Here is a 26253-nt window from a genome sequence, read left to right on the forward strand (position 1 = left end):
CCATAGTTTGCCCACCTCTGACCCAGTGACTAAAGTGGAAGGAGAGACCTCTTTTATGCCAGCATAGCTGGGTCAGAAATGCATTTGAACCCATTGCGTCAAACCCCTCCCCCATATTGGTGCATGTAAATAAGAGAACCCATATTTATGCACAACTGTGGGGTTTTGCTGGTGCGGTAGATTTAGGTCCACTTATTTAGTTGCTTGTATATGGACTATTGAAAACCAGTGGTTTTGCAGGCCTGCTTACCTCAGAAATGACCAACTGGAATTTTACCAAAAGCCTCCCACCAAAAATAAAATTTTGAATGAGCACAAGCAGTTTCAGCCAGAATAGGAATAGTAACATAGTATCTGCTTCTGCACCATTGAAAGCAATGGGAGTGTTGCTATTTACTTAAATGGAACCGGGATCAAGCCTATAGTGCTTTTATATTCAATGCACTTCACAAATATTAATCCTCACAACACCCCATCAGGTAGGAAGTACTTGTATTCTCACTGTACATATTGGGAAGCTGAAGCAGCCAGGTTAAGTGAATTGCCTTGGTAGATGTGCAAAGTCTGTGTCAGATCTGGGATGAATTGTTTGTCCCCAGTCTTGTGCTTAAACTGTGCTTCTCTTCCATTTTTAAAGTTACTGTAAGTGACTGAAATAGGAACTTGACATGAAAGTGCCTCTGCTAAAATTGGTCAAAAACAGGTGGCCTGGCTCTGAACTTTCCCAGATTTCCTGGGTGATCAGATCTGGAGTTTGAGGGTGGGTTTTGAGAGAGAATTGACGTCACATTTGCTGTACTGTGACTTTATTTATTTTTTTCATTATAGGGGCCTGATTCTTTCATTCACTTCAGTAAACATGGTAAAATAGTAGTGTCAGAAATAATTAGAATAAGGTTATAATAAGGGAAGGTTAAAAAAAGGAGGGTGGGAGTCCACAGAGAGTAACATCCGTGGGACAGGCCTTTGGGAAACTGATAAAGAGCTCAGTAATGGTTGACTGGAACTCTTGTAACTTGACTCTTTGCGTCTCAATTTCTCTTTCTATCTTTCCTTCTATTTTTGCCTTCCCTGAGCAATGTGTACTTTTGTATTGTAAGCCCAGCCTTCTAAGCCACAACTAGGCTGCTTTCACTTATGCAGTGTTTCAGTAGCATATGAAAAATGGCAAATCTACGCACTTGCTGCAGTCTTGGGGAAGCAAGATGCATACAGCCTGACTGTGAGAATAATATTCCTGCAGTCTACTTGAAATTGTCACAACAACCAGAACAGAACAAACACTTTTAGTTTAAAAAAAAAAAAAAAAAAAAAAAGGAAAACACATTGATTTATTTTTGCTAAGAATTACTGAGTTACTAAACGTCCCCTCTATACCTTGGACTCTTGTATTTATTATATGCATAAACATTTAAAATCCAGGACATTAACTATCAAATGTCATTCAACATTTCAGTTGTCATGAAGGCCTAAACTATTGTTAAATTATTAATATGAGCCAAGACTTTCAAAATAGGGGCTAATATTAGACACCTAAATCCATATTTAGGCAACTGAATAAATGGCCTCGTTTTTCAAATGCTCTGAACAAACAGCAGCTCCCAGTTAACTCAGTGTGAGCTGCTGGGTATTTGGCACATTTGAAAAATAAGGTGATTTATTCAGTTGTCTAAATATGGATTTAGGAGTCTAATATTAGCTCCTATTTTGAAAATCTTTGCCTAGGAGAGTAGCTTGTAGATTTTGTTGCACCCAAGAGGTTCTGGTTTTGTGTAATCAGATGTAATACATTTGGATATAGGTAGCAACTGGTCAAGTGCTCAACATGTTTTAGATCTTTATAACCTGGGCCAGAGATAGGAGGTGGCGTTTGATTAGTCACGGATGATGCATTCTTGGCCAGGATAATATAATGTCTTTCTTTCACTGCAGGCCAGAAGTACTACAACTTTCCATTGATGACTTAAAAGTTCAGATTCCAAAAAATCTGTCCCAATTTCTAGAGGAGATGTCACACTCTAGGTTTCTTGAATGTAGGTACAGAGAAGCTCGGGCTTTCTTTCAGGTGAGTGGTAATCAGGAAATGTAAAGTAGATTTCCACTCATACACCCCCATCCTGCAAAAACGTAGGTATGTGTTTGACTTGAATGGGTCTACTCATAGGCTTAAAATTAAACTCTTGCATAAGTGCAGCATGGTGGCCTTCGTTCTCACAAAGTAAAGAAACTAATTTTTTTTAAAAATTGAGCGTATAACTAGAACTTTTTTCTGTGAATAACTAAAGTTGTTTCATCTGTTTGGTTCTATTCTGGGTGCATTTGTCTCTGCGTTTGAAATCATATGGAGAATAGATAAATGATAATATATAAATTTGCACACACTTTAAGACCCCTCTACTCTGTCAGAGTTGTATAAAGTATCCGTAGTGTAAATGAGAGTCCCAATTTTCTGGTAATTTTTTGATTTTGGTCACAGTAGGATTGACCATGCATTACAGCACATTTGTGGTATTATGCTTAAATTTGAAAGTATATTCATTCAAAATCCCCTTTTTCAGGGGCTTGTAACTTTTGAAGTGATTGATTGGGCTGAATCTTTTTAAAGCTTGTTCAGAGCAAAGAAAAAAAAAATTTGTTTTGGAAAGTTGGTACCAGAGTTATCCCAGTATGGGATAGAGACCTTGTGTTTGTTAAGATGCTTTTTTGTGCTCTAATAACTTGAAAATGCACTGCTGCTCTTAAATGACTGTGCCTCAGCTGAAATTAGTGTAAACTTGTAACTTCACTACACAATTTTAACACTTGGTGGCACCAAACAAGCTGTAAAAAATGTGCTAAAAATAACCACAGTGAGCCCAATTCTGTCCCCGGTTGGTATCCGTAAGAGTTTTGTAATTGACTTTAGTGAGAGCAGGATCAGGCTCAATATGCATTATTGTTGAAAAGTTGTAAGCATTGCAGAGGTTTAATCACAGCATTTACATATTTTGTTTCTTTAATATATACATTCATCTTTTTGGTTTTGGTGTGGATCGTTCCAGTAGTATGTTAATACTGACTTTTACATTTTATCAGTTTGGAAAAGATAACAAAGAGGATGGTTTATTACAGGGGTTCTCAACCTTTTTCTGTCTGAGGCCCCCCTCGACATGCTATAAAAACTCCATGGCCCCTTGGGGGTGGAGGGGCTTCGGGGAGGGGCCTTGGGTATAGGCGTATTTTTACTTCTGTTTGGTGGGGGGGAGGGGCCAGCAGTGCTCGAACCACCTCTGCATGGAGGGGTCCAGGGAGGGAGTGCCATCTCCACCCCTTGACTCACCTCAGTAGGCCACCCAGCCTGTCTGGGTTGGGGGGCAGGTGCAACCCAAAATTATAACTCAAAGTTGGGGGGCTTAGCTCAAAAAGTTTGAAAACAGCTTAGCGTCCAGGGACGGGGTAGCTAGGGGCTGTGTGCACACAGGGTGGCTGTGGGTACAGGGAGGGGGCAGCTAGGGGCTGTGTGCAGACAGGAAGTAGCTCAGATGCAGGGATGGGGATAGCTGAGTCTGTGTGCAGGCAGGAGATAGCTCAGGATGCAGGGAGAGGGATACTAGGGGCTGTGTGCTGGGAGGACTCCCCTGCAGTCCCTGTTCCACAAGGGGTCAGCCAGCCACAGAGCTGGGTCTCTCCACCTTGGGGGACTCTTACCGGTTGCCTCTGCTGGAGCAAATCGCTGAGGAGCAGCTTCAACTTGGGGCACCAGCAGGAGAGGAAGGAATGCTGCTGCTGCCTACTACATGGCGCTTGCCAGAGCAGCAGCTGCCCCGCACTGCCCAGCTCCAGCTTCCACCTGCAACGTGGCCAAAGGGCAGGGAGAGGAGATGTGCGGGGGGAGGTGCAGAGCTGCCCCTGGGACTGTCATAATCTAGTGCTGCAGTTTGGGGTGTGTGGAGGGTGGGGGAATGCCCTCCATGTCCCCAACTCTGCTTCTGCCTCACAGGGAGCATCAGGGCTCTAGGCTTCAGTCCGTCTTCAGCCCCATGCGGTGCGCCAGGAATCAGGGCTTTAGTTGCGTGGCCCCATGGCCCCCTTGAAAGGGCTCACGGACCCCCGGCTAAGAACCGCTGGTTTCTTGTATAGGCATTTAAATTTTACTTTTCTCATTTCACCATTTGTATTGCCAAACAGCCACAAGATGGCGATGTGGACAGTGTCCAGAGACTAATCAAAGTCTTGAAAAAAAATGCCTTTTTTTTTTCTTTTTTTTTTTTTAACTAAGAACATTTTCAAAATTAAGGTGCATTTATGTCTGAAAGTAGTTTAATTTCCTTATCCCTTTAGCTGTACCCTGATGATGCCTCTCTTGATGCAGTGGAGTTTAGGAGAAAAGCAAAAGCATTGCTGCATCTGGCTGCCCTGACATTAAATAACTTAGGGGTGAGGTTCTGGCTGAGCAGTGGAACGTGCCTTGGTAAAGTATTTGAGCTTATATCGTATTGCTTTTCAAACCCATTGAAGCCCCTTTCGAAATCTGAAACATTTAATCCTGTTTAGTTCCAGTGCTGGTGGCTGAGATTGACAGCTGAATGCTTCAGGTTAGTAGGTGGTATCTGATAGGTGTGTGAAGCAGGAGTCCAGTGCATTAGCACAGTTAAAATAACTTCACTACTAAGTCAAAATGAGGAATTCACAAATTACAATAAAATAAAGCAGTATTTGTTTTATTTCCAAGATCCCTTTCAGAAGCCACTTAGAACCACTTGAGATGCTGGGCATGCTTCATATGAAATGTTGAGCGTTTCCATTTAAGTCAGTAGTACGTCAGTACGTTGATCACCTCTCAGGAAACTCTCAGCAGCTTGCAGGACCAGGTCACTAATAATAATTTGTAAAGGTACTTGAAAGAAAATGCAGAGGAATCTTACTTCTCAGTTATCTTTTATTTTAGACGCAGATTTTCCTCCATCCCACACAAACTTGGTGTTTAATGTGATAAATTATTTATAAAACTTCAGTAGAGGGGGGACCATATGGTAACCTATTGACTGTATCAAGGTTGAAAGCAATATCTCAAATTCATTATTGGTGAAAGAGAATGTTAAATTCCAAAGTAGATTATAGCCATAGATTTAATAATTCTTGTTAGCATTTCATTAAATGTTAGGGTTTATTTTTGCCTTTAAATGGAGTATTATTTTAGTGATGTGCAGTTCCCTATGATGTGGCTTAAACAAAAAGGGGGAGGGGGGAAGCATGTCTGGTTTCTAGTCTCACCATTTCCCAACAGCAGTGGGTAGGCAGTTTACATCCCAGAAATACCTAGTATTTGAAATGAAGTAATCCATTTTTAAAAATAGAATTGTGACTCCATAAATATTAGATTAAACCTGGCATAAAGGGCTCAGATCAGGAATGGTTTTCTTTTAAAAATGTAAGTTAGAAAACATACCTTTAGGAGAGATTGAGGGATCGTTATTTAAGTGGTGATAGGGCCCCTTCACAATCCTAACTTTTCCAGGGGAGACAGCTGGGCCACAAGTGGAGTAGCTCCCTATGCTCCTCCTCTTCCAATCCAGGTGTCTCTGTAGGGGGCAGCTGAGTGGCTTCCCTCAAAGATATCTCAGCTAGTGGCACATGAAACTTCATTCTTACTTTGTTTCAGCTCTAGCTGTGTATTCACCATGTCTCTGATTTCATTTTTTCTCCCTTTTAGGCTGGTATAGACAGTGCAATATTATTCCTTATAGCAAAGATGTGGATTTGGGGGTCTTCATACAAGACTATAGATCTGATATTATTCCAGCATTTCAGAAGGCAGGACTGTCACTGAAGCACAAGTTTGGCAAGGTTAGTAGGTAACAAATCTGAACTGTGAACTTAACCTTCATTATAACATTTTTTTCAAGGTTCTGGTTGTCTGAAGGTGTTTAAAAACAGTTTTCATAAGAGAGGATCTCGTAAGCCTTGATCCTGCAAATGTTTGTGCACATTTAATTTACCCATGTGTAAACTTATTGACTTCATGCACTTTCTGGGCTAGGGAAACACCTTTCATAATGGAATCATGATCCTGCCTCTGAATTCTATTCTGTATATACTGTTATATTAAAGGGGTTTCTAATTGTTAGTGTCACTAGAGAACTTTAAATAAGAAGGTGGATTGTGTTCTGTTGCTATTGATTTGGCCTGCTTATAGGGGTGTCATTCTGCATAGACTAGTGCTTACAGCCGGCAGAGGCTGGAAGGGCTGCAAGGGAAGTGCCTCAGGGTGCCCATCAGAAACCCCCAGATGGTTCAAGAAACAGCATTGTTAGACTCCAAAGAGTCAGTGGCTACAGTGCAGGGTCACAAGGGTGGAGTGAAGAGACAAAATCACAGGTCTTGGACAGAGATGCGGAAGACCTTCGAGTTTAAAAAAAACATTGTTAATTAAATGTAAGTGTTTTATCAGGGGCTATATACAACCCCTATGCCAGCGTGTGATCTCACAAACAATCTTAGTTTAGCTTGGATCCAGGAGATTTATCATTAACTGGTGCTAATGGACTTATGAAACTAAAAGGAAGGAACGTTAAAAAGTAATTCATTGAGGTTATTCTGCTCTTTTATGTGAGAATCCATCTCCTTCTCAAATTGAAGACAGTTTTGCATTTTGAGTTCTAATAAAATACTCCTGCTGTAAGATCTGGCTAAAGAAATGTGGTTACACTTGCATTGTTGCAAATCTGTATACAGGATAGAGCTATGGAAACTGGTCTTCTGTGGTCTTAGAGAGGGCTTGTTAAAGGGTTTCCTTGGTGACCAGATTCTTTTTATCTTTTTACCCTTCATGTGTTCCCCACTGAGGGGGACACCCGAGATTGTAACAAGGCAATTACTCCCCTGTAACATGTCAGCACAAATAAATCACAGGCAACCTCTTACTGTTTTTTTCCTGATTGTATTATGAGTATATGAGGTGTATTTGACTGTCTCACAGGTAGAAGACAGCTTGGAACTATCCTTTCAGGGAGAAGATGGTGTGAAACTTGATATTTTTTTCTTCTATGAAGACGATAACCACATATGGAATGGAGGAACTCAAGCCAAATCGGGCAAGAAATTTAAGTATGAATTCATTTCAAATCTATAGAAGGGAAAACTAGTTGAACAAGTTGTTACCGCATTAGATGCTGTTATTAAATACTATGTGTTACTGTAATGGCAATGTTTTAGAAATAGTAGTTGGCATTTAGCTTTATCCTCCAAGCAAGAAGGTACTTCAGGAAGAGAAGAATTTGTAGAGATTTTGCACAGTGAGGGCTGGAGAAATGGGAAGAGAGAAGTGAGCTGTAGCTCATGAAAGCTTATGCTCAAATAAATTGGTTAGTCTCTAAGGTGCCACAAGTCCTCCTTTTCTTTTTGCGAATACAGACTAACACAGCTGCTACTCTGAAAAGTGACATTTAAGTGTCTCGTCAAATTGGTGTTATATTCAGCATTGTCAGCAGGCCCTTTGAAAATCTGCAGTAGCCTTGGAATCTAATCGTTAAACAGATGTCATCTGGACTAAGACCAGCACTAGTTTAATAAAAATGGAAAAGGGGAATCAAGCCTACCATTTTTTTCTTTCAAGTGCTTGTTTTTATTTATTTTGTAGCACTGAGGGTTCAGTCATCTATCTGTGTGATTAGAGATTATGGCATGGGGGCTCACATGTCCCTTGCAAAATAACCCAACTCATTGAGATTCTGCTGTAATGGTCCACAACAGTACATTTCACAATAGCATTTCTGCAGTGATATGAGTCCTTACTATCAAATGCCTTTGATGTTTTTTAAAGTACGTTCATGTTATGAAAGTGGCTTAGGAAACATGGAACCCCATTTACAGCATCTTGCTCTTTTCTTTATCAAATATGCAGGTAAATGTAGATTTAAGCATGCAGGTTAAGTTCATGGAGGATAGGTCCATCAATAGCGGTTAGCGAGGAGGGTCAGGGAGGCAACCCATTGCTCTGGGTATCCCTAAACCTCTGACTGCCAGAAGCCAGGACTGAATGACATGGAATGGATGACTCAATAATTGCCATGTTCTGTTCATTCCCTCTGAAGCATATCGTGGTGGCCACTGTCGGGAACAGGATACTGGGCTAGATGGATCATTGGGTCTGACCCAGTATGGTCATTCTTATATAAACAGTCAGCCGCGCAAACTCAGCCTGGGTTCTGAGAGTTAGACTGGGTTCTTTCCATCTGATACCTCATCTCCAGTGATAAAGGTTGTGCGGGCCAAAAGTTGTGCTGTACCTATGTTGTGACATCCAGTTCCTTGTCAAAAGAGCTGATATTCTCTTCCAAAATTATATAAGTGCACCAGTCATTAGGAGCATGAAAGCAGTGTTTTTTCTCCCTGCACAAGGCAGAATGCCTCCCATGTGTGAGAATGGATGTTGGCTTTGAATTCATGCTCCAGTGTTGTGCCCAAGGTACTGCACTCTTGGATATGGTACAGATGTTCCAGCTTTCACATTTGAAGACAAAAATATGATTGTTCTAATCCCTTTTTTGCTTTTTAAGCAGTATTGGAGAGAGGCTGGTGTGGAAGTTTGGTCTGTGATAGGTGTGGTTAGAAAGTAGTCAATATAATGAAAACGTTAAATCCTAAAGAGGTGCTTTCTAGGTATAGTAAACTATATCTAATATATACCAAAAAGAGGCATGGAAATTAGTCCTCTTGATCAGTAACAGAATGTATCTGTTTAGAATGTCTTAACTTATCTTCCATTGTATTAAATACCTTCTCAAAAAGAGAGATACAAGGGGAGATTTTATTTTATTTTATTTTATTTATTTATTTATTTATTTGCCATTAAACCTTATTATTAACTACTCTTGACTTTAAAGGCTGTGATACCCACCACCATTAGGTGCTTTCACTTTGTTCTTTCAAAATGATTGTGAAACGTGGGAGGAAATGGGGTTGGTCAACCAAGACAGAAGTTATTCTGTTTAAGTCATGCTAGAATCTAATTCTTCAGCTTGGAGTGAATTTCTAAGACTTGTTATCACCTTAAAAACAGAGCTGTACAAGGCTGCGGATGGGAGAGTTTCTAAACATCAAAGTGAAAACTATAGAGTTTAGAAGCTATAGAGTTACTGCTGCAGAAATTAGAAGCTCTATCATAAGTACATACAGAGCTCGCATTTAACTTTTTATTTTGTTGTATCTCTAAGTGACCTTGACTAGGTCTGAGCCCCTGGAACTGTATGGTCATACAATAAATGATCTCTGAATTGACTGTTCTTCAAGAGTAAGTGGTGGTGATACAGTCAAACCTCAGAGTTATGAACACCTTGGGAATGGAGGTTGTCTGTAACTCTGAAATGTTCGTAACTCTGAACAAAGCGCAGTTTGGGCTCCAAATCCAACAGCTGACACTCGAAGCAGCAGCTGAGCTCCCTACTCAGCCCCAGCATGAGTTTACAAGCTTGGCCCCTTCAGCCAGGGGCATGTGTGTATGTGAGAGAGAGAAAACAGCATGTCCCCCCTCCCGGCTGGGGGTGGGGGTAAAAACAGCTCATCTCCCTCCTGGCAGAGAGGGGAAAAAGCTGTGTGGACCCCAGCGCTGCTCCTGCTCTGCTGGCTCCAGCTGCCTTGGTCTGGCAGCCCTAGCATCTTGCTGTAAGTGGCTGCCCTGCTGGTGGGGATGGGGTGGGGACAGGCAGCCCAGATGTGCCTACCTTTAAGATGCAATACAGGCACAGTACAGTACTTGCTTCCCCCCCCCACCCCTTTCTCTCCGCTGCTGCCTGATTGGTTACTTCCGGTTTCACATGTTGTCCAGTCCAGAACTCTGGTGTTCATATCTTTGAGGTTCTGCTGTACCAGAATTTCTATGGTTGGGAGTGAATGCTGCAGAATTTAGAAGCTCTGAAGTTACTGTGGTATAGCAACAACTTAATATTTCACAGTAGAAACAATAAGATATATTAGATTTAAATCAACCAACTGAACAAACAGATCACATTGGGAAATTAACAAAAAACTTAGCATTAGGGTAAATAATATTAGTATAGGAACACTATGAATTTCCTCATTTTCAAACATTAATTTAGTAAAATTTTATTGGAACAATTGTAGTTGTATAATTATTTACAACTATAAGTATTTTAACAACGTTTTTGCCTCTGAATTATAAGGACAGTGCAGCTGGTTGAGCAGCGGTGACTTTTATACTGGCATTTGAGAGACTCTTAATTTGACAGGTTTCAGAGTAGCAGCCGTGTTAGTCTGTATTCGCAAAAAGAAAAGGAGTACTTGTGGCACCTTAGAGACTAACCAATTTATTTGAGCATAAGCTTTCGTGAGCTACAGCTCACTTCATCGGATGCATTTAGTGGAAAATACAGTGGGGAGATTTATATACATAGAGAACATGAAACAATGGGTGTTACCATACACACTGTAACCAGAGTGATCACTTAAGGATCACTTAATTTGACAGTCAGCATAGGAGCGTTGTGCCTTAACTAGTGTGTACCAAGGCTTGTTGCAGACTTCTGTTAGGGAACTGGTATGATCAGATAGTGTCATTTTTACCACACAGAGTAAATGCCCAGTGTAGAATGCTCACCAGTTATTTACATCATACTAGAAGTGATCTTGATGCTTTACATTCATGAATAAAAGCAGGGTCCCTACTCCAAGAAATGCATAATTTGAATAGCCAAAATATAGATTAAGGATATGGGAAAGGAAAGCAAAGTATCGGAGCAGTTATGTTTGGCACACGTTGTTTTAATTTTTTAGAATTGTAGCTATTTTTCATGCAGTCATATTTTGTTCTCGGGGAGCTGGTTTCCTAACTTCCACAAGAGATGCCTTGAATAGATAGTTTTGTGAGTATGGCCCCAATCGTGCAAACACATATATTGTGATTAACTTTATGCACATGATACTCTTGGAGGAATTCTGCACCAAAAAATTAAACATTCTGCGCACACTATTTTAAAATTCTGAAAGATTCTGCATATTTTATTTGTCAAAATAACACAATATAATCACACCAGTTTCAATTATTTTGGTAAATTATTTCAAAATACCTATCAGCAAGTATGTCTGTAACAATATAGAAAACAAAAAGATCAGAAAATGTTTTTTTGACAAATAGGTTCCTTACTAGGCATATTAATACAGAACTCTTGAGTAATAATTCATTGAAACTACAGAACCATATTTTCTGCACCCCTCAGAAGCAGTGCAAAGGTTTAGAGGAGTCAGTGTGGGAGAGGGAAGTAATTGCTGGGAAGGAGCCTGGGTATGAACTTGAAGGGTTGTTGGGTGTGGGTAGGAAAAATATGGAACAGGTATTTTTGGGGGGTGGGGAAGGATTGTTAGGGAGCATCTCCTCATGCAGACCCTTGCTGACCCCTAGCCTCTCCCATTCAGTGAGGCACATCTGCGCCTGTCCCCATGTGTCTCTGTGGCCTCCATTCAGCCACCCTCCTGTCCTCATGTTGGCTTACACCCTTCTCCTATCCCAGTGTGTCTCTGAATCCCTCAGCTAGCCCCCTTCCCTCATTTCCATGTGTCTCTGTGCCCCACTCAGCCAATACCCTTCCCCCTTGTAGCTCTGCACCCCCTCCCTCTCTGCCGATGTGGCCCTGCACCTCCCTCCCCCCCGTGGCCCTGCGCCTCCACTCCCATTCAGCCCCTGGCCCAGTCTGTCCTCCCCCACTATTGTGGCTCTGGCCACAATACACAATCTGTACTCCTTCATAATTTTAAAAATCAAATGTTGTAGTGGCTTCCAAGGTTTTGTTTACTGAATATCATACCTATATTTGAGTCTTAACTATTGTGTTCTCTTATTGAAACATAGGTACCTGTTTCCTAAGTTTACACTGTGTTGGACTGAGTTTGTAGAACTCAAGGTACATGTGCCTTGTGAAACCCTCCAATATGTCGAAGCCAACTATGGCAAGGACTGGAAGGTACCTGTGAAGATGTGGGACTGGAAAAGCTCTCCATCCAATGTGCAGTCCAATGGGATGTGGCCTGTTGATGAATGGGATGATGTCATTCAAGTCTACTGATCACATGGATGTAACCAGGATTTGTTTGGTATCACTGGACCTATCCATGCTTAATTTCCCTAACCCCAAGATGTTGAGATCAGTTTTCATCCACTTCCTAAGGAGGTCTTGAATCTTTTTTGGCATAATAGGTGGTGTGTGTACTACTCACGACACTTACATCTGGCATTCTCTGTGACAGCTAAAGGAAGAGAATGAAGGTAGTATGTGTGAACTGAGAAGACTATCTGAGAGGAAAGAGGTACAAAAGGAGTGTAAGAAAGATTGAAGTGGGGATATAGGTAGGAAAAATTAAACTTGAACCCAGACCAAATGGCTCAGTATGCTTTGTCTTGTGGGGGGAAGGATGTCATTTGCTTAGAAATTCAGCACTGAAATACTAGAGTGGTGGGCACCATAGAAATACCTTACATAGATAGATAGATGCATTGATCTAAAGCATCCCCCAGTGGTTGTGGCAGTCAGTCTGACTTCAGAGGTCACTGGAATGTTGTCCAGTTACTCAGAGCAGGAGTCACTGCTTTGTGAAGGGGTACAACTAAGATAGGGATACAAAGGCAGCCCTGGATGAAAAGGTAGGGTAAGACACTGAAGAGTCCTATCCACATCAGAGGAGGTGTGGGCTTTCCTAATATGCCCTTGGGAAACCCTGAACTTGGGGCTCAGTTAAAAGTAGAGACGTTTTCTATTAACCACTTTATGTAGATATGTCAGGGAATGCTATCCACACTTTGTATTTTTAACATGGAGCCATATGCTACAGGGGGACACTTTGTATAAAAGGAGAGTCCAGAATTCTGATTTTTGATGCTCTAAACCATGGGTCTCAAGTAACCTGGGAGTTGTAAACAGATTTTAGAGGGTCATAATCACCCTCCCTTTTTTTAGAGTTAGATAGGAGCAGAGTCCTGAAACTTCTTTATTGTTGTTGTAACCTGGGGTCACGATATGGACGAGGTTGAGAATCACTACCCTCATCTTTTAAGTGTAAACCTCAGGCTGTTAATTTGTATACAGCTGCCAACTCCTTCCTCAGATTTACAGTAGTGTAATCTAAAGGCTACTGCTGGTGTGTCACTAGATATAAAAATCTCTCAACTGTATCTCCTTTCATTACTACTTGCATTGTTGGTCAGTACGGTAAACTTTCTTGTTTTTTGTTTTGGGGAGGGATTGCTGAATAATAGCTTCTGTTTGAACCTGTGCTTGAATCCGTTTAGCGAGATGGATCTAGAGTATTCCCAAAGTAAAGTCAGTGAAGCTAAATGACCCTGATTTGTTCAGCTCCTTCTCAGTGGGCAAGTCGAGCTCTGGGGTTGTTAATGAAATATGAATACCACATGTACTGGCAGTAACCCTGGAGCACTCATGGTGCCAATGTCAAGTAGTTAAGCAATTTGATGCTTTCATATCTGTGTATAATAAGGCTGTACTCCAGATTTCTTTCCTTGAGTATGACGGTTATCTACAAGTCACGGCTTTTTTGTCAGTTACTGGCTACAGATAGGACAAATCTTAGTTTTGTATTTAGTTGATACAAATACCTGAAAAATTCAATATTTATGTATCCAAGTTAATACAGTTTTGAGTAGCTAACACAGCTGCATCTGAGTGACTGTTTTACTGCTGTACCATTCCAGGTGCACTCTGGGGCTTCCCTGATATTTACAGAGTGCACGACACTTTATTCCTGCCAACCCTCCTAATTCCAGAACTCTCCTGCCACTGAATACTGCAGTAAATAATTCAGAATTTGTCCAGTACTTTAAAAAATGGATTTGTCACATCCTTAATTACTACTGGCTTTTTAAACACTGCAAAAACGTCAATATTTTTTGCCAAATTGGGGAGGGGAAGAGGTTAAATCCTAGTAATGTTTTTACTTGATGAGGTGAAGTACTGAGTCTGTGAAGGGATGAGTTTTCAGGTGGTACTTCTTGCATTCTTTTTTGTTGTTGTTACATATGGCCTAAAGCTAATCTCCTTTTGATGGCTGTATTATTCAGAGCTCTGTGTTATGCAGCACTATGTTATTAAATATGGTACAGTTGCTCTCTGTTTTTACAACGTGATAGAGCTTTGGAATGGAAAGATAAGATAGTGTCAGGATAGAAAATGTGCAATCCTGTCACAAGTTTGTGATTTTATATTTGTAAATGGAAAGGCTAGAAGCAAAAACAAAAATACTCATCCCCTAAGCAGAAGAGAATGTTTTAAATATCTGACTACAATACTGTATATGTGTGTGTGTTTAACTTATTGTCCAGGCTGTTAAAATACATTTCTTCTGAAGAGAAAAAGATATTCTTTAACACTGACTAAGGCCATGTCTACACTACCACTTATGTTGACAAAACTTGTGTCACTCAGGGTGTGAAAAAACCACCCCCATGAGCAACATAAGTTTCACTGGCCTAAGTGGTAGTGTGAACGTTGCTATGTCGGCAGAGAGCTTTACCTGATGACCTCGCTACTGCCACTCATTGAGGTAGTTTTATTATGTCTCTGGGAGAGCTCTCTTCCATCGGCAGAGAGCAGCTAGGCGAGCGCTCTTAGGCCATGTCTACACTATGAAATTAGGTCGAATTTATAGAATTCGGTTTTGTAGAAAGCGTTTTTATACAGTCAATTGTGTGTGTCCCCACACAAATGCTCTAAGTGCATTTAGTCGGCGGAGTGCGTCCATAGTACCGAGGCAACCATCGACTTCTGGAACGTTGCACTGTGGGTAGCTATCCCACAGTTCCCGCAGTCTCCGCCGCCCATTTGAATTCTGGGTAGAAATCCCAAACCCTGATAGGGCAAAAACATTGTCACAGGTGGTTCTGGGTATATATCGTCAGGCCCCCCCTTCCCTCCGTGAAAGCAACGGCAGACAATTGTTTCGTGCCTTTTTTCCTGGGTTACCTGTGCAGACGCCATACCACGGTAAGCATGGAGCCCACTCAGCTCACAGTAACTGTATGTCTCCTGGGTGCTGGCAGACACGGTATTGCATTGCTACACAGCAGCCGCTCATTGCCTTTTGGCAGCAGAGAGTGCAGTATGACTGGTAGCCATTGTCGCCGTACTCCAGGGTGCTCTTTTAGCTGACCTCGGTGAGGTCGTCAGGGGCACCTGGGCAAACATGGGAGTGTCTCAGCCAGGTCATTTCCCTTTTAAGTTTCATCTCATGGGGATTCAGTCCTGCTGGCAGTCCTACTGCACCGTCTTCTAATGAGCAGCCAGGAGATGACGATGGCCAGCAGTCATACTGCACCATCTTCTGCCGAGCACCCAGGACAGGACGATGGCCAGTAGTTGTACTGCACTGTCTGCTGCCGGCAAGATGTATAAAGATAGATGAAGTGGATCAAAAGAAGAAATAGACCAGATTTGTTTTGTATTCATTTTCTCCTTCCTCCCTACCTCCGTGAAATCAACGGCTTGCTAAACCCAGGATTTTGATTTCTATCCTTGAGGGGGCCATTCTGTTTCTCCCTGATGCAAAGCCACCCCCTTTGTTGATTTTAATTCCCTGTAAGCCATGTTGTCAGTCTCCCCTCCCTCCGTCAGAGCAACGGCAGACAGTCATTTCGCACCCTTTTCCCTGGATTGCCCGAGCAGACGCCATTGCACAGCAAGCATGGAACCCATTCAGCTCACTGCAGCAGTTATGACCATTGTAAACACCTCGCGCGTTATCGTGCAATTTATGCAGAACCAGCACCTGAGAAATCAGGCGAGGCGGTGACGGCAGCGCGGTGATGAGGACATGAACGCAGAATTCTCTAAAACCGCGGTCCCCAGCAGTTTGGAGATCATGGTGTTACTGGGGCAGGCTCATGCCATGGAACGCCGATTTTGGGCCCAGGAAACAAGCACAGAGTGGTGAGGCTGCATAGAGTTGCAGATTTGGGATGATGCCCAGTGGCTCCGAAACTTTCGCATATGTAAGGGCACTTTTATGGAACTTTGTGACTTGCTTTCCCCTGCCCTGAAGCGCAAGAATACCAAGATGAGAGCAGCCCTCACAGTTCACAAGCGAGTAGCAATAGCCCTGTGGAAGCCTGCAATGCCAGACAGCTACCGGTCAGTCGGTAATCAATTTGGAGTGGGCAAATCTACTGTGGGGGTTGCTGTGATGCAAGTAGTCAACGCAATCATTGAGCTGCTGCTATCAAAGGCAGTGACTCTGGGAAACGTGCAGGTCATAGTGGATGGCTTTGCTGCAAAGGGATTCCCTAACTGGTGGGGCTATAGATGGAACGCATATCCCTATCTTGGTACTGGACCACCAGGGCAGCCAGTACGTAAACCGCAAGGGGTACTTTTCAATGGCGCTGCAAGCACTGGTGGATCACAAGGGATGTTTCACGAACATCGACGTGGGATGGCCGGGAAAGGTTCATGACGCTTGCATCGTCAGGAACTCTGGTCTGTTTAAATGGCTGCAGGAAGGGATTTACTTTCCAGACCAGAGAATAACTGTTGGGGATGTTGAAATGCCTATAGTTATCCTTGGGGACCCAGCATGCCCTGGCTCATGAAGCCGTACACAGGCACCCTGGACAGTAGTAAGGAGCTGTTCAAGTATAGGCTGAGCAAGTGCAGAATGGTGGTAGTGTGTGCATTTGGACGTTTAAAGGGTCACTGGCGCAGTTTACTGACTCGCTCAGACCTCAGCAAAACCAATATTCGCATTGTTATTGCTGCTTGCTGTGTGCTCCACAATCTCTGTGAGAGTAAGGGGGAGACAATTATGGTAGGGTGGCAGGTTGATGCAAATCTCCTGGCCGCTGAATACGCGCAGCCAGACACTAGGGCAGTTAGAAGAGCACAGCAGGAAGTGCTGCACATCAGAGAAGCTTTGAAAACCAGTTTCATGACTGGCCAGGGTACTGTGTGATACTTCTGTTTGTTTCTTCTTGATGAAAACCCACCCCCTTGGTTGCCTCTAAATTCCCTGTAAGCCCCCCGCCCCCCTCCTCTTCGATCACAGCTTGCTTGCAAAGGAAATAAAGTCACTATCGTTTAAAAAACTTATTCTTTATTAATTGATTATAAAAATAGGGAGATAACTGACAAGGTAGCCCGGGTGGGGTGTGGGAGGAGGGTAGGAGGGAAGGAAAAGGCCACTTCAAAACTTCTTGAATGACAGCCTTCAGTTGCTTGGGTTGTCCACTGGGATGGAGTGGTTGGGTGCCTCGAGCCCCCCCCGCGTTCTTGGGCGTCTGGGTGAGACAGCTATGGAACTTGGGGAGGAGAGAGGGCGGTTAAACAGGGGCTGCAGCGGCAGTCTGTGATCTTGCTGCCGTTTCTGAACCTCCACCAGACGCCGGAGCGTGTCCATTTTATCCCACAGTAGCCCCGGCGTTGCCTCATGCTTCCTCTGATCTTCCTGCCGCCACCTCTCCTCACGTTCATCGGCCACTTTCCTATACTCTGCTATTGTGACCCCTCTACACATTCTACTGAGCTCTCAGTGCTGGACGACTGCATGAGCTCAGAGAACAATTCAATGTGCGTGCATTTTTTCCACTGCCTTATCTGAGATAGCCTTTGGGACGGAGGAGGGAGGCTTGAAACATTTGCAGCTGCTGGAGGAAAAAAAAGGAGTGAAGTATTTTAAAGTACATTTTACAGAACAATGGCTATACTCTTTCACGGTGAACAACACTATTCGCATTACATAGCACATGTGATTTTGGTGTAAGGTCGCATTTTGCATCTTATATTGAGTGCCTGCGGCTTTCGTGCTAGAGATCACACACGCAGTGCCGGGCAACAGAATTCGGCTTGCAGGCGGCCACGGTGAGCCATAGTCTTTCGGCTTCTGCAACCTTCATAACAGCAGCGCCCTCCTCTCCCATACCGAGCAAAGCACGTTGAGTTGGCCATTTACTGCTGCGGTTTTCCTGTTAACGTGCAGCAGCAGAAACCAAACTAAACCCCCGCACCCCCCATCCAATTCTCTGGGATGATCGCTTTACCCCTCCCCCCACCGCTTGGCTGGTATCAAGGAAGATCCCTGCTAGCCAAACGCGAACAGCTCAGCGCCAATGCCCCCCCCCTCAACCGCATGGCTAACTGCGGGGAGGATTTCTTTTCAGGCACAGGCAAACAGCCCAGTAGGAACGGCCACCTCTGAATGTCCCCTTAAGTAAATTCCCCTATTTCAATCAGGTTACCATGAACGATATCAGTCTCCTGAGGATAACACAGAGAGATCAAGAACGGATGTTGCTTGAATGCCAGCAAACACCGCGACCATACGCTGCCAGGCTTTGTCATGCAGTGATACCAGATTACTTGCTACTAGCATGGCGTGGTAAAGTGTCCTACCATGGAGGACAGAATAAGGCTGCTCTCCCCAGAAACCTTTTGCAAAGGCTTTTAGAGTACCTCCAGGAGAGCTTCATGGAGATGTCCCTGGAGGATTTCCGCTCCACCCCCAGACACGTTAACAGACTTTTCCAGTAGCTGTACTGGCCACGAATGCATCCCAAGTCCTCAGGGCTACTTAATCATTAAAAAATGCTTGCTTTTATAACATGTATTTTATATTTAAAAAGGTACACTCACCAGAGGTCCCTTCTCCGGCTTGGTTGGTTTGGGAGGGTATTTCAGTCAGGGTGATGAAAAGATCCTGGCTGTCGGGGACGGTGTGCTGTGTGCTCTCCTCAAGCTCGTCCTCCTCTTCCTCAACTTCCCCGTCCGCAAAATCCTCAGCTGTGGTGGAGAGTACCCCATCATCGGAGTCCACGGACAGGGATGGGGTAATGGTGGTGGCCCCCCTAGAATTGCATGCAGCTCAACGTAGAAGCGGCATGTCTGGGGCTCTGTCCCGGAGCGTCCGTTTGATTCTTTGGTTTTCTGGTACGCTTGTCTGAGCTCCTTAAGTTTCACGCGGCACTGTGTTGCATCCCTGCTGTAGCCTTTGTCCCTCATGGCCTCGGAGATTTTTTGAAACGTTTTGGCATTTTGTCTTTTGAAACGTAGTTCTGATAACACGGATTCCTCTCCCCATACAGCGATCAGATCCAGTACCTCCCGTTCTGTCCATGCTGGAGCTCTTTTTCGATTCTGGGACTGCATGGTCCCCTGTGCTGATGAGCTTGCCTGGCCAAACAGGAAATGAGATTCAGAAGTTCCCGGGGCTTTTCCTGTACACCTGGCCAGTGCATCTGAGTTCAGAGTGCTGTCCAGAGTGGTCACAATGGTGCAGTGTGGGATAGCTCCCGGAGGCCAATACCTTCGAATTGCGTCCACACTTACCCTAATTCGAAACGGCAATGTCGATTTCAGCGCTAATCCCCTCGTTGGGGAGGAGTACAGAAATCAGTTTTAAGAGCCCTTTATGTCAAAAAAAAATGGCTTCGTTGTGTGGATGGGTGCAGGGTTAATTCGATGTAACACTGCTAAATCCGACATAAACTCATAGTGTAGACCAGGCCTTACAGTGGTGCAGCTGCATTGATACAGCTGTGCTGCTGTAACCTCGCTAGTGTAGACATGGCCTGAATGAACGAGTTTAATTTTCTACTCAGTCTGCTAATGTACAATTACGTTTTGTTATCTAGGACAGCATTTTTAACATACGGTTCAGTGTTACTATTTACTGTGGAATAATTTGAAGAGGACTGTTTTTGATCTTTGTTTTTCTAAATTCTTTATTTAATTGTTTACCATATGCTTTTATTTTTAATAAACTCTGTGAAAACAATGTTGTTTGTACAAAATACCAGAAATTATTTACTGTATCTGAGAAATAGGTGATATTATTATTATTGGATTAGATTCTCCCTTTACTTACACTGGTACAATCCCATTGACTTCACTGTGGTTGCACAGGTGTAAGTGAGGGAAAAAATTGTGCCAGCTTCCCAGCTCCTGCTGCAAACCTTTCTGACATTCACTGATTTATTTACCCACTCTTGCCAAGTAAAATGTAAGTAGCTTTCACTTACCTGCATTGCTTTCTTTATGTAGTCGCTATGCCCACATAAGATTGCAGAAGGGCAATAGCAAGCGTAACAGATTCCTCACATCTGTCAGAAATTTGGTAGCTTTTTAGCAATATCTACACACTTTGTTCTACCTATAGAACTCTCCTGGTCTGCTTTCTTTACTTGTTAGCCTATTTTTTGCTTCCAGCAATATAAAATCTAAACTTATTACAACAGATGCCACATGGTGAAACAACATAAGGAAAGAGGCAGAAGATTCTGGGAGAACCACGAGCAAAACCAAAAGCAGCAAGCAAATATACTAGGGCAGGTTAGAACCCAGGATGTAGTTGCATCCATTTTGCAGAATATTCCTAGGGGGTCCTCCTTTAGAAATAGCTTATTGCAGCTTCCCCTTCAGAAAATGGTTCCTCTGATGATAGATCATATGATGTCTTCAACAGACACACAGTAAGATAGAAAAGTAGAAAATTAATGATACATTATACTCACATTGGAATCATTTCCTGCTGCCTTATCCTGTTATGCATCTGGCTTACCCTATCATGCTGGAGATGAGTTGTAGCTGTGCTCCGATCACCCCACATGGTGTGTTGCTCTTGCTCTCACTTAAGCTTGACAACCAGAGCCAGCGTGACAAAATTAATTCCTTGATACTGGAAGTCACATTTTCTGATGTTAGCGCTCTATGCAAATGCCAAATGCAGATCTTGGACTACTGTGTAATAGTATTGATCATCACTTCTGAGTAAATGGCAGACTTAAAAATCTGCATTTATTCTGTTATGAAGCACTGAATTGTGAGGGTGGCACACACAATCTAATCCCAGATGCATTTTTGATTTTACAGATTTGTTCTTTTTTGTCCTCCTAACTAAAAATCCCACCTTATTTTTGAAAATGAAAATTTTTGTAGGCTGCAGGGTGTGGTTCTGATCTCACTACAACAGTGTGAGTGCTTAATCCTGCAAGGTGCCAAGTACTCTGGCCCTGATCCAGGAAAACATTTAGGCACAGTTTAACTTTAAGCATATGAATAGTCCTGTTGAAGACATTGTAACCTGGTGGGATTCTTGGACAAGAAACAGGTGGGGGGGGGTTTGTTAACTGTGCAAGGCCATGCATCCTGAGAGCTCACACCAGTCTGTGCTACTTAGAAGTCATTAGTGGGTTACTGATATTGGGTTGAAAATATAGATAAAATGAGATATAGAAATAATGTGCAGAAGTTGATAAATTCAAGGAAAATCACTATCTTTTAAATATTTATCTTTTAAAATATTTAAGTAAATTTAACTGTTGCGCCTGTTAGTATCCATGGAGACTGAAGCCTCTTTCGGTAGGGCTGTCCTGCAGTCATTGTTTAGTTAGGACTCCTACTACCCATCTCTGGGCAAGTAGACATTTGCTTGTTAGTCACCAAGTATGGAGTCCATATGGACAATCTCTTGGAGAAGAAAGCCAGTTGCTTACCTTACAGTAAGTGTGGTTCTTTGAGATGTATTGTCCACCTAGATTACCACTCTTCTTCCCGGTCACAATGGAGTCCTTCTATGGGAGTCTGTATTGGCAATGGAACTGAGGGATGGTTGGGCTCATTCTGCCCTTTGTGCCCTCATGAAAAGGACCTGGGGATTACAGTGGATGAGAAGCTGGATATGAGTCAGCAGTGTGCCCTTGTTGCCAAGAAGGCCAACGGCATATTGGGCTGTACTAGTAGGAGCATTGCCAGCAGATCGAGGGAAGTGATTATTCCCCTCTTTTCGGCACTGGAGAGGCCACACCTGGAGTATTGCATCCAGTTTTGGTCCTCCCACTAGAGAAGGGATGTGAACAAATTGGAGAAAGTCCAGCGGAGGGCAACGAAAACGATTAGGGGGCTGGGGCACACGACTTACAAGGAGAGGCTGAGAGAACTGGGGTTATTTAGTCTGCAGAAGAGAAGAGTGAGGGAATTCAATAGCAGCCTTCAGCTACCTGAAGTGGGGGTTCCAAAGGGGATGGAACTTTGCTGTTCTGAGTGGTGGCAGATGACAGAACAAGAAGCAATGGTCTCAAGTTGCAGTGGGGGAGGTCTAGGTTGGATATTAGGAAACACTATTTCACTAAGAGGGTGGTGGAGCACTGGAATGGGTTACATGGCGAGGTGGTGGAATCTCCATTCTTAGAGATTTTTAAGGCCCTGCTTGACAAAGCCTTGGCTGGGATGATTAGTTGGTGCTGGTCCTGCTTTGAGCAGGAGGTTGGACTAGATGACCTCCTGAGGTCTCTTCCAACCCTAATATTCTATGTGGGGGAGCATAAGGATCTCTAGCAAAGGCACGGCACCAACAGACACTGCTGGCCAAAATCATCCAGTGTCACACACATGGGGCCCTGGAATCTGTGTGGACCACACATCTCAAAAACACAGTTACTGTAGGGTAAGTAACTGTTCTTTTCTGTTCCTGGCATTGCAGTGTGACTTTCGGCAAGTCAAGTCACGTCACCTCGCTCTGCCTCAGTTTCCCCTCCCACCTTTTCTCTGTCTTGTCTATTAAGATTGTAAACTCTTCAGGGCAGGGATTATCTCTGACTGTGTTTGTATGATGTTTAGCACAATGGAGCCCATATCTCAGGTGTGGTCTCTAGGTGTTGCAATAATACGTAAAACTAATAATGTCAAAACCTATTTGAGACATTTGATCCAAGGTTTAAAAAATTACAGTTATAATTTGCATAATTAAGAAGGCAGGAATACCTGAGTATTCAAGTGCTCCAGATTTCAGCCATGTCTAATCCATATGCCATGGTCGCCTCCACTGTGAGCACCATGTCACTGATGGATGCATGACTATCTGATGTTGGTGATTCCAATATGAAATTCTAAATGTGTGTGTTCAGTGAGTCAACTGCTGAGAAAATGGGAAAAATCTGGTGTATAAATTCATTTTTAAAAAATTTCTCTTAAGAACTGCCACACTCAGGAATCTACAAATACTACAGGCCAAATTTTCAAACAGGGGCACCTTCGTTTTCCTTACACTGTAAGGGCAGCTTCTCCTTTTTGCTGATCTCATGAGTACTTAGCTTCTTGTGTTAGAAAATTAATCCCTAAATATCAAATCAGGATTTAAGAGGGAAGAAATGAAAACCAAGAGCAGCAAGCAACAATAGTAAATCTGTTTGAAACGTGTTTCGAAGGTACAGGAGTAAAAACTAACCGCAGATTTCTGGGGTGCAGGTGCTCCACTGGGAGAGAGCCACAGACCACTGGGGTCCAGGCATTGGACTAAAAAAGAACTTTTCCACTCCAAAACCTTACATGGTGTTAGCTGGCCAGGATTTGCTGTTAACTACACTGATCTCATTCTATTGCGGTCTTAGGCTGGTCATTCTGGTTTCAGTAGATCCACAGCATGGTTAGTCTCCATCTACGGTTAGGGAGAAATCTGAAGGGAGCCTGCTAAATCTGAATAGATGACATTAGGAGTATATGGAGTATAAGGAATGCCTTCTAGATACTCCAGTGAAATTACATCAGAGCAAAGCGCGCACTCACAAGCTAACACTAAGCACATAGCAGATGGATTTTGGTACTGAAGTCAATGGGAGTCTTCCATTGTCTTCAGTGGACTTTGGATAAGGTCCTTAGGACTGTATGATACTGACTGGAATGCTAAAAGTCTGAAGCTGTCCCTCCAGTGCCCAACTCTCTTCCCTTCTCCCTGACTCAGCCGTTAGCGTTGCTGTTGCTACAAAAATAAACTGAACAGCCCCCTTTCCCACAAATAAGCTAATTAATGCTGCTTTTGGCTTTTTTAGCCAGTCACCTCCAGCCAGGGAAGTCAAGACTCTTGAGTGTAGCTATAGTGCAATAGAATTGCTGTTTGACTTTTGTAGCCTCTCATCTTGAACTGACATTACACCCCACTTATCACTCTGTGTGTCAGGAGCCATATCTCAGCCTCTGGCATGGCAGCAGCAGTGTCTTTGGATGAAAAGTCTGTGTGTTTACTCTTCGGGCGGTTATAATCGTCCTCCATTGTCAGCATTCAGGCTTGGTCGCCCGTTAGTAACAACCTTCCCAGCTGCACTGAAAGAGGGAGTACTGAGCAAACACTGCATGGGCGAGCCGATTAAAAAGGTGCCAGCCGCTGGAGACAAGAGCAAGCCCGAAATATTTATTTCGGGAAGCCATTATGTGCGGGTGGGTCTCAGCTTGGCTCTATGACTGATCAGACATATGGTGCCTGATCTCCTGGGGAATCTGTTTTTCTTTATTTGTAAATATTGGTGCCTTGACAATTATTTTTCTACATCCTTCTCAGCCTTAGCCATAGAGAAAACATGCAGAAAGCCTAAGGGCTTGTTTACACACCATAATTGCCCTCCTTCAACTCAACTAGTATAAAGTGGTACAATGCCCCTAGCTGAATGCAGGTATACTGGTATAGCTGTTCCCATATGGGGAAGGGAATAAGCTATGCCAATATAAAACACCTTTATGCTGGTATAACTGCATCTGCTACTCAGGGTTGTATCAATATGACTGTATTGGTAAAAAAACCACTCTTACCAGAATAGTTTAGACTGGTCCAAATCTGTGTATTAGACCAGAGCTAAAAGTAAGAACAAAGTTTCAAGTCGGGGGTTTTTTTTTTTTTTTTGGAACATCCATTCTTCTACCTATCGTCACATGGGCCTATTTATTGTGCAGCCACAGAATCCACTGTGCTCAAGAATCTGAGGCTATGCAATAGCCATTCAAAACAACTGAATAATTTAGCTCTCAGATCTATGCATCAAAAGAAAATCTACAGTTGTGTGATTTATAATCCTGGGAAGGACAGAGAGGAGGAGCCTGGGTAGAATGTTGGCAGGGAATCTGATCTCTGTTTTATTCCTGACTGTCAGTGGTTCATACTGTGATCTCGGTCAAGTCACACAACCTGCCAGGCTTCAGTTTATGACCGACTTGTAAAATAGGACTTTCCTGCCTTGCATGTGTATTGGAAGGCTTCATTCACTGTTTGTAAAGTGCTTTGGGATTCTCTGATGGAAGATGATGCAGAAGAGAAAAATACTCCTATTGGCAGAACGCACTGGCAGTGTTAGGTACCAAAGTTTAACTAACGTTAAAACATAAGGGGAAGCTGTGAAGTGGAGAGATAAAATGTACCTATTGTACTTTCTCGTCCATTAGGATCTTCCCAAAGCAAAATTCACTAGTCCTATGACAAGGGTGAGTGTAGCAATGATGGCTGAAGTTACTCATGTCGTATGTCCGGAGGTGACTTTGAATAGGTCTGGTTAGAAAAATTTAGAATAGCTTGAAATATTGATGACAAATGATGACATCCATGTAATAAAAACCTGTCTGCTAGAATCTGGACCAAGATCAGCAGCTCATGATTTACAATCAGACATGCCCCCAGTTGATTTAGAAGAGAAAGGTCGTCTTCCTTAAGTGGGCAATGTTCTGGATGATGTCCTATGTTTTCAGTGTTCACAAACAGGTGTGTGTATCTCCTTGAAACTCCATTACTCTGCTGCAGGCTATGGTTATTCTGTCCTCCTCCGGCCTAAAGGAAATGTTCTTGAAATAGCTTTAATAACACAGGAGGCTGGGAGACAAGCTCATGCCTGGTATCACTTCTCTGAAGTCTGTCATACATTTGTGCTTGTGTATTTAGCAGACCTCCTACGACTGTGTCCTGAGCCTGTAGTGAGAGAGAGTAGACTGGCCTGTATTCTCTTTATACGTTCATTTCTTTCAGGCAACGTATTGAGCCATAATTGACAGGTAGCTGCCATTATTACAATTGTTTCTTATTAGTTTATCCAACTGGGCACTTGGAAACTCCCCTAACTAAGGAACAGATTTGGCCACCCTTATGTTGAGTCATGCCTGACTCTGTGGTTAGTCCTGCTTATTCCAGTGGAACTACTCAGGCCCTGATTAGAGAGGGAGTCTTCTGCCGAGACACGTTGTTCGGGTTGTTCCAGTGTTGAGCCCTCCCCTGGGAGGCGCTGGGCGCTTTCATCAGCAGCTATGGGGCTCTCAACGCTACTCTGGCCTCACGGCCTTCAGGACAGGTCAGTTTGTCATTTCACTTCTCCGCTTGGAAAGACCAATGGGGAGGAACGGGACAAGGGACGAATGTTTTTCTCTGGGTGCTGTTGTTGCCGCCTCAGGATCAGGGCACTGCCCCCATTCCGGTTGTCTGAAATCAGGATAATCCACTGAATGCTGCATCTCCGGGACT

The 26253-nt window shown here is 43.2% G+C and overlaps 1 protein-coding gene across 5 annotated transcripts in view; it reads left to right on the top strand.

Annotated features, from left to right (window-relative positions):
- FKTN (fukutin) overlaps positions 1 to 26253 on the top strand; it is a 78442-nt gene that overhangs the window by 18901 nt on the left and 33288 nt on the right. For 3 of the 5 annotated variants that reach the window (XM_074953665.1, XM_074953668.1, XM_074953669.1), the window contains 4 exons: positions 1933 to 2065; positions 4321 to 4450; positions 5693 to 5826; positions 6959 to 7086. In XM_074953665.1, coding sequence (XP_074809766.1) covers positions 1933 to 2065; positions 4321 to 4450; positions 5693 to 5826; positions 6959 to 7086 — 525 coding nt within the window. Of the gene's footprint in view, positions 1 to 1932; positions 2066 to 4320; positions 4451 to 5692; positions 5827 to 6958; positions 7087 to 11842; positions 19715 to 26253 lie in introns of those variants that run through there. The other 2 variants (XM_074953667.1, XM_074953666.1) reach the window with 2 other exon arrangements.

This window comes from Natator depressus, chromosome 5, assembly GCF_965152275.1.
Source record: "Natator depressus isolate rNatDep1 chromosome 5, rNatDep2.hap1, whole genome shotgun sequence".
NCBI classification, from domain to species: Eukaryota; Metazoa; Chordata; order Testudines; family Cheloniidae; genus Natator; species Natator depressus.